Raw genomic sequence first — 9,155 nt, forward strand, 5'->3', positions numbered from 1 at the left:
TTGAAGGGTAAGATGAGTCCCTTTTCTTAGGTAGTACACATAGCCTACGATTATATTGCTTTCCCTTGCAGAACTGCTAATATTCATAATGGAATAGTTTGCTCTGTTAAACACATAGGCATACAATTTAGTACAGTATTAAAACAGATTAATGTACAGGAGCATTTTACTTTGTACATGTGATAGAGCCTGCAGAGTGCAAGGTTATCTCTACATTCCTGTGCAGAGGGAATAAAACAAAACAATATAGACACAAATTTAGCAGTCTAAAAAGAAGATTCAAATACAAAGTTTTTCTGTGAAGTAACTGCAAACTACATAGGTAATGCATAAATAAATGCCTCCGTTACAGCAAGCAGAAATTTCCATGATAAGGAACTGAGCTCTATTTTAAAGACAGTGTTTAATAACTGGAAACAAAACATCATCTGAGATTTTTCAGGGCGTAGTATGGATAAGAGATTCTGACCTGAAGGAGTTCTCCACTTCTAAATCTAAGGGTATTGGAAATAGCTGGGTTGAACAGAAAATACATAGTACCCAAGGTTGCATTACCAATTCATACCAAAGAAAGAAGTAACTTTCACTGGGTAGAACTAACAGTTACAAGACTCCTACAAAGCAGGTTTTCAGGAAATATGGCAATAATAATTATATCCTTTTCCATTCAAGCCTCTCTGTATAATAAAGTTGACATTTGGGATAATGATCTACACTTGCAAATAAAAACTAGACTAAAAACATCTTGGAGTTGCAAAAAAATGTTTTCTAACATGGTTGTTTTGTGGGTTTTTTTTCCCCACACAGAGAAAGCTTTTAAAATTGATTTTGAAGCAATTGTATCAATTTATAATAACTTCTAAAGTTCCTAGAAAGGGTGTGTACAAACCAGTTCAATTGCTATGCTGTGAAACATTTGAAAAACTAGAACTAGATTGAAAATAAAAACATAAACTAATGACCACCAGCTTCCTTAACTGCTGATATTCTGATAACTTCAGCGTGGTACCAGAGTGGTTAAAAACAAGTAAGTAACCTCACCTTCTCAAGGAGGGACAATTTACATGGAAGATGAACTCAAATCCAGCATCTTGACTAATGAGAATGTTCTTCAATAACAATGAAAAACTTCTCACAGCTTACATATATAGAACGTATTTAAATTATGTGTGTATTTATCGGTATTTTACAAGAAGAAAATAGACACTTAAAGTCATAGTAAAATGACTACCATAGGGAATACAGCCAGTCAGATATATGAAACACATTAGAGATACTCAAAATAGTGTTCTGATTAAGAAATATATTTAATAATAACCTTTTCAAACAAGCTTAGAAATACCTACCAAAAAAATTAGAAACAAGTCTCCTCTCTTCCAGCTCCCTTTTTCCCTTCGTAGACCTTTCTGAAGTATTTTAGTACTTTCAAGTAGAATTATTAACACACTTGTAAGTTCTGTTTTGAAAACGTAATGCTGAAGATACAGCACCAAAGGGCTGTTTTTCACATTCAGTATCCTACTCAGTTGTTTTGCTGACATGTTCTACTGCTGCTTTCTTCTCAAGCGTGAGTATGTTGGATTCTGCTTTCCACACACACAAAAATCACACAAATATATTCATTCAAAATTTTTAATAAAATAAATTCAAATACATCTTGTTCTCTGCCCATAACTGTATTGTTAAATATAAAAGAAATAGATACTTTTAAGAAACCAGAAAAAAAAGTCATAAAAGTTGGTTTGAGATACATAACTCAAAATCCAATCTGTCAAATTTTTCAAAATTAAGCAAATTGATCACATAACCCACCAGTTTATTTAATACAGCCATTACCAATTCTTAAAGGACACTGCTAATAATATTGCAATAAATAAATAACTTATATCACATAAGTAAATGCTTTACAGCTTCCCAATTCAAGTGAATAAAATCAGGAGTACCAATGCAAATTATGTATAAATGAGTCTGAACAATAACTTCTCTACAAGGAATTGAAAAAGTATAATAGCATACTGCATACCATACTTTAGAAATAACACATACACACATATACAGACTCTAATATAATCTTCATTTTCCTCTCCATGTGCCTAAATGGTCCATATGCCTAAATACATAAGTGCAGCAGCATGCAGTCCTGTTTGTCCCACGTTTTAAGGTAGGGACAGACCTGTTTACAAAGAGCCATTCCTTCAAAGTACATCACGTACTCAAAGCCTTCAATAAACTGAATTGAGAACATTAAGCTCTACAGAAAAGGTACAGAAATGCCTTGTAAGATTACATGCTAACTGCCTTAAGATCTTTTCTATCACTTATCACTGTACAAGTTTCCCATTTTTATTAGCGTAGATATTTTTTTTAGAATAGAATGCATGCAAAGAAACTGGTTTCTAAATTGCAGGATTGCCAATGATGTTAAATACATCTCGTCATTTGTTATTGAAGAGGCTGAAAAAACTCCCATATGTAACCACACAAAGATACATGCTTTGTTCTTAACATACAGAAAACTTGTACAAAAGGCAAAAAGAAAAGATGGTTAAGTTGTGGTCTACCGAGTTCAGCTTCAACAGAGTTGGTAGTTGAATAAGAAAACTGTTCCATTTTATTCAAATAAGTTTAATCAATTTAAATGTTAAGGAAGAACAGATGTCTAACAAGTAGCTTAGAAAGCAAGATAATCATGTGTTTAAGTCCTGGAATGGTGATAAATCTAGACAACTAACAGCTTGAAACCTGTATAAAATGTGGGTGTAATTTTAAAACTGTGCAATTCTTAACATTTATGTATTGAAGCCTATAAGATTAAGTGCAAAAAATGTTTCTCGCTAACTAATGCTTATTATGATCTGTCTTCTACTTTGACTCCAGGAAATTAACCACATTTTGGCAATTAAAATTAAGTTGTCCGACAACAGCAGTGCCACAATATATATTTAACTTCAAGTAATTTATTCACCAATATAATTTTTACATTAAAGCTTAAAAAAGTTCAGTTGAGGCGCAAGAACTGTTTCATAAGTTCATACGTGGTAAAAGCCACAGCCTGGGAAGGGATACAACGAATATAGTTCAGTGATAGACCACGGTACAATCCTCTTCGTATTCCATGTTGTTGATACACATATTTCAGTGTCTGCACCATGGTACTGGAAAAACAGGAACTTGAATCATTATTGAATACACTCAATAGTTAGAATCACTTTCTTAAATATAAGATGTTCTTTTACTTGGTTCTTAAAAGCGACATGTGGAAAAACATGAGACTCCATATAGCAGAGCACAACAATCCTTTTAGGACTCATAAGACAGTCTGAGTTTCTGCAAGAAACGTGGGCTCAAAGGCTGGAATCTGGAAAGAGGATGATATAGTTCCATCTAAAGAAGCTTCAGCCTAAAAATAATCTGTCCTAAAAGACATGATCAGAAATTTTATACTAGATTGGTGGCTACACATTGTTCTCTACCTTTTAGGAAGCAGCTTAGAAGCACCATTTTTGTCTTACAGAGTAAGACAATAGTTTAATATTACTCTTTTGTAATATGGACTAACAAAAACAAATTTGTCCACTGCAGTGCACACTTCTTACATTAATCATCAGTATTTAGGTTTTGCATCCCATTCTTTTGTTTGTTTGTTTGAGCACAGGATCACACATTAAAGTTCTGCAGATAAAGTTTCTGTTTAGCCCTGTATTCTATAACTTGCACGTGTACAGCCTGCCTGCTCCAAGCAAAAACTGTTTCTTCTTGAGATAAAGGCAACAATTTTTGTGAAGTATGACGTTTGACTTTATTTGAAATAGAATTTGCAGTAGTTAAGCAAGCAGGAAGATTTTCCCTCACGTACCTATATTGAAACTGAACAAGCAGTCATTAAAATGCAAAGCCTTTGAGTAAAAATCTGTAAGATGCTCAATATTTCCAAGCTATTAAAATTATTACTCCTTGAGAACATCTTCAATATGATTCAAAACTTCAAGGTTACCTTCTTCTATTATTCTCCCATCCTCTAAAGATAAAGGGCTACTATCCTACTCTCTTCAAACAGTTGTAACAGAATTGTTAAGTGGGAAAGCCTAATTGTAAAAGTGTGAGTTCTCACAAATGCAGGAAGCAAAATCCAAGGACAATTAGCACATTCTTATTTTAGAAGCACCTGGACTGGAAAGCAGTCAAGGAAAAAACCTTACTCTGCTAATGAAAAACAGTTTGAAGCTCAGAATGTTTTCCGCCATGACACCTAATTTAATACTACGACTTTAAGATTATGATACTTCATCCTCTACTGGACTGAAGCATGTAACTAAAAAAGTGTAGGAACTCCAACTACAATCAGTGTGTGCAATGTTACTGTAATTGAGGTTTATCAAGCAAGTTAAATAAAGCAGTATTACATAAAATAATATTGAGAATAAATTCTGCTCCATTAAAAGTATATCTCGAAACAACACGTCATTTCAGTAGAATTGTCCCTTAGGAATCCTAGTGATGCTAAGGATCAGTTAGTTGAGTAAAAATACACATAACATTTTTTCATATACAGTATTAGTAACAACACAAAAGCGTACTTCAATTTTGGTGTTTATTTTTGAACCTCAGTTTTTGTCCAGAATTCAGTCACTAAAGATGAAAAGAAAATACTTACAGGCACTTTTCAGAGTCCGGGAGAACTGCTCCTAACTGCATTCGCCTGCGAGTTACATCAAGGGGATATCTACACAGAAGATATTTGAACAGCAGTTCAACCAGATGTGTGATGACTATACGAATATTGTCGTGCTGTTTGTTTGTTTTTAATTAAATATATATATATTTATATAAAGAAGTCCATCTGCAACCTCCAAGCTCCCTTTTCAACGAGTCAGGAATTCGGCTTAGATTCTCCAAAAAGGGAGACTCCCTCTATACAACCAAAACCAGCAAATCAGATCTCTTAATATATTCCATTTGGCACGAGTAAGGAAGACACATGAAGATCAGATGAGAGTATAAAACAGTCTGTAAAACACTGGAGGGAGAAGATGCCTGAAGCAAAAATAAAATTAACAGTTTAAAGATTAACAGAAAATGTATGTTACATATGTAATGTAATGCAGTGAGTGATTTAGTGAAAAACTGATGCCATAGAAGTCTACCAAATTGATTTGATTTGTGGCCAAAAGAAAACTTGGCAAGGACAGCATGAGAATGGAGGAAACAGGCAAAGTAATGAGAAAGTAATGCCAAGCACAATATCTTAGGCTTTCTTTTTTCAATTCTTAGACTTTGCAGGTTATACCATCTTAAAATAAACTGGAATAATACAGTTATGCAAATTATGTTAATGGTTCAAATTTCATAGCATACCAAACAAGATTCCAGCTGATTTTAGTTTTGTCTGTTTGTTTTAATTGACTCAATGCATTTATCTTTAAAGCCACTGAGGATTAAATAGATATTTATTAAGTGAAACAATATGAAATAACTGAATCACAGTGCCTAACTGGAAAAAACCTTATTAACACTAGACTTATTCAAAAAAAAAAAAAATCATATTCTCAGACAAAACACTTTTTTTCTAGAACAAACATCTATATAAAAAAATAACAATCAATACCCAAACTTACGATATCGTCTGAGCTATTGCTCCAGCTATGCCACCACACAGCAGATTTATATGTGTTTTCAAAACTAAGACATCGGGATTATCTAAGGAAGGCCGTCCAAGCAAGTTAGGTGCTTGAGCAAGTCCAATGCTCTTTAAGGTACCAAAGGTAAAAAAGAAAAACCTAAAAGGAAATTTAATTTTATGTACTTTCATAAAAAAGCAAAATATTTGCTGATGTACTTATCAACATCATAAACAAAAAAGCTGCAATTACAAAAATAAGTTATTTTCCAATCCTATTAGAAGTTTTTCTTAAGTAAGAGAAACAGATAAATAATACTTAGAGCTTTACCATAATTTCTGTTCAAATTAATTAGTGGTTATAATTAGCATTAAGAGTGCTTTAAATAAGCTCAACTGTGGCTTTTAAATTACTGGTTTGCTGTTAAAAGTAACCCCTAAGATCTGTTTAACCAAAAAAACAAGTCTCATCATCTAAAGATGAGTGCAGTTTCAGCAGTCACTTCTGATGTTCCGCCATCCCACGTCACCCACTGCTTTAGCTTGGCTAAGTATTTATACAGAAGTCACCAGGAGATGGAGCCAATAGAGAGCCTCTAAGACTACCATCTACAGGGCTCTGCCCTCTTACAGATCTGTGTGGGAGACACAACCTGCACACTTTTTGGGGGTAAAACTGGGAAGCAGACAAAAGAACCACTACTTTCTCTCTTTCACTCCTGATTTCAAGAAAACCTAAATTTTGCCTACTGAAGGCACTTCAATACATTGATCAATTTTGGTAAAGACCAAACACCCACAAATGCTTCTCGCTCTCCGTTCAGTAAAATATAAAAGCCTTGATTTTAACATAAGCTACTTAATTTGATGTGCAAATATATTAAGTAAATTTAGTAGTGCACATAAATGATGAGGGATTTCCGTGTTCTGTTTTAACTTACCCGCATATGGAGCCATTCCTACAACAGTTGGCATCAGCCCTCTGTAGAACCCACTAAAACCACCTTCCTTTGAAAGAAAAATACATTCACATTTGTGGCAAGAAATACAACAAATGTCTTAAGCTACACATCTGTTTGTACAGATTCACAACAGCAATCTGACTAGCATCATGTAGCAACAAGGAGCTAACACCAAGTTGCAGTTCTTGTTTCTGAAGAATTGATGGGACAACTACCTAGCTCTATAAGAGATACAGAAGGGAAAATGAAAAAAAAAAAATCTACATCCGGCATCATAACCTCAGCATTACAGCATTTCAGCATTACAGATATCCCTCCTCCCCAGATATTTTGGTAACATTTCTATGTGCTACTGAAAAACAACTTTTCTTTGTTTTCATCTCCCCCTTATATAAGTCTTAGCTCCATCTTAGCAGCCTAACTAGAAGGAAGCATCCAGATAATTTTTTACATTAAGTACAATGTGCACGCAGTGAACTCATTTTCCACCAGGTAACTAATTTCAGTGCAGTGCAACGTCATTTAAAGAGTATATTTTGCATTCATAGGACTGAAGATTAAAAGAAAAAATACCTTTGTGTAAATCATCTTGAATGCATGGATAATTCCCATGTACTTGTGTTCCCCTTTTACTTGGAATGCCAGACGAACTCTAACCATATCAAGAGGGTAAGTACAAATCACTGCTGTAATACCTTTATTAAAAACAAAAACAAAACAAGCAAACAAAACTCACCTACACCTTATCTGTTTCTAGGATTATTTTGAAAATCAGAATTTCCTTTTGTGGCAGTGAATGTAATAGCATACACAATTTATTTTGTTGAAAAAAATACTTGAAAATCCACTTATCAAACAGGAACCTCAGCAACACACAAAGAATTTATATTTATACTTGGCGTTCACTAAAGCTGCACACTTACGCCTTGATTACAGACTTAACTGTTTCACATAAGCAGTCTTCCTCATAGCTCACGAACATATGGCTAGTCAAGTGCATCAGCCTTTACTGGACTGCAACCACAAAATCTAATCCTACATTACCTAGTAAATAAACGAAGCACCATTAATTTGTTTAATTTCCAAAAACTTGTGTCAGAATTCAAATATGTGATTCCTGGATGTATTTATTTACTGCACCTGAAAATACAGTATTTTGAGTCAATTCAGGAGCCTACTCATGAAGAGTACTGAACTGCACTGCACTGCTGTATTTTTATAGTTCACATTACACTACCTGTTTTTCAAACTTTAACTAAAACAGCTATTTCTAGATTTAACAAGATGCTAAAAAAAAAAAAAATCAAATCTTAGGAGTAAACTTATCATTTTGTAAACAGACCTCTAGTACAAAGAATAACTGCTCTAACAGTTACCAGAACACCATGTCCTTCCTACTGTTAGTCTTTAAGTTACTGTCAAATTATACGGAGGGAATGGTTAAAACAGATTATTAAAAACAGATTATTTTCTGGTGTTATAACACTGGCGCTGATAAAAATAAAATAACTGAGAAAAAGAGAGAAAGAAAGCAAAAGTGTTTGTGATTTACATTCTGCTTTCTAGCAGCTGCTCTTCTGTATCTAAAGAACACCCTTAAAATTGATCCTACAGAAGATGAGCACCTTTTGAGCACTAGTAGGTAATTGCACTTCCTCTCAAGTTTTAATAGTCTGTTAATCATATCTCTTTTTGTATGTGCATAATTTCCCACCTCTTGCATAAGGTCAAGAGAAAGCCACAACAGGAAAGAGAGGAAATTGAAACAAAGATTTAAAAAAACAACAGCTGTTTCAGCAAAGTGTGCTAACTTTCATATCCAGAGAGAGAACAATCGTTGAATAGTGGCAGGAGGATCTTGACATAAAACATCAACATCAAATGGGGGTTAGGAAAAAGGAAGAACACTATGAAGAGGCTATGGAGAAAGCTGACACTGGTCAACCATCAACTGAGTTTGTGCCTTTCTGGAGTTTCCTACCAGTAACATTTATTCTAGAAGACAAAAAACATCTTTTTAGATATTTTGGACCGTTCCTCCAAACAAAAAAAGCAGGCAACTGCAGCTGATTTTTGATGCAGTCTCACCCACAGGATTCAAAAGCTGGAAGCTGCAAAATACCAGAGCAATCTTAGGACTGTTTCCACTGACCTACGTTATTAAATTCAATCCCTGCAGCCTTTTCCCAAGGAATTTTCCAAGATGTCCAGAAATACTGTAAAATTGACAATTCAAGCAATTTCAATAAAAGAGTGGAAAAAAAGAAAAGGCTTTTATGGAGCTTAAAGAGTTCACAGGAAACTTATCCTAATACAAAACACAAACTTATCTTCCTTCTTTTCGAGTCATGCACTGATAAGCATCCAGGAATATTCTCTGTACAAAGACAAGCAAACAGACCAACCAAGAGTGAGTAGAAGTACTAATACTTAACACTAAGTCCAAAAACAGCACAAGTGAGGAAGAAAAAAATCAGAATGGACTGAAAGAAGTCATATCCAGTAAACAGGACCTTTAAATAGGACTCATTTTTTCACTTTATTTTAAAATTGTGTAGTGATGGATTCTGGAAAGA

At 34.1% G+C, this 9,155-nt stretch overlaps 1 protein-coding gene across 4 annotated transcripts in view; it reads right to left on the bottom strand.

Moving 5' to 3' along the window:
* Positions 1-2,430: 2,430 nt before the first annotated feature.
* SLC25A16 (solute carrier family 25 member 16) overlaps positions 2,431-9,155 on the bottom strand; it is a 15,142-nt gene continuing 8,417 nt past the window's right edge. The window contains exons 4-8 of one of the 4 annotated variants that reach the window (XM_019617506.2): positions 7,153-7,274; positions 6,555-6,625; positions 5,616-5,777; positions 4,655-4,723; positions 2,431-3,155 (exon numbers count right to left, since the gene is read on the bottom strand). In XM_019617506.2, coding sequence (XP_019473051.1) covers positions 2,999-3,155; positions 4,655-4,723; positions 5,616-5,777; positions 6,555-6,625; positions 7,153-7,274 — 581 coding nt within the window. In that variant the 3' untranslated portion in view covers positions 2,431-2,998. The other 3 variants (XR_002117064.2, XR_002117063.1, XM_019617505.2) reach the window with 3 other exon arrangements.

The sequence above is a fragment of the Meleagris gallopavo genome, chromosome 8 (genome assembly GCF_000146605.3).
Source record: "Meleagris gallopavo isolate NT-WF06-2002-E0010 breed Aviagen turkey brand Nicholas breeding stock chromosome 8, Turkey_5.1, whole genome shotgun sequence".
Lineage (NCBI taxonomy): Eukaryota > Metazoa > Chordata > Aves > Galliformes > Phasianidae > Meleagris > Meleagris gallopavo.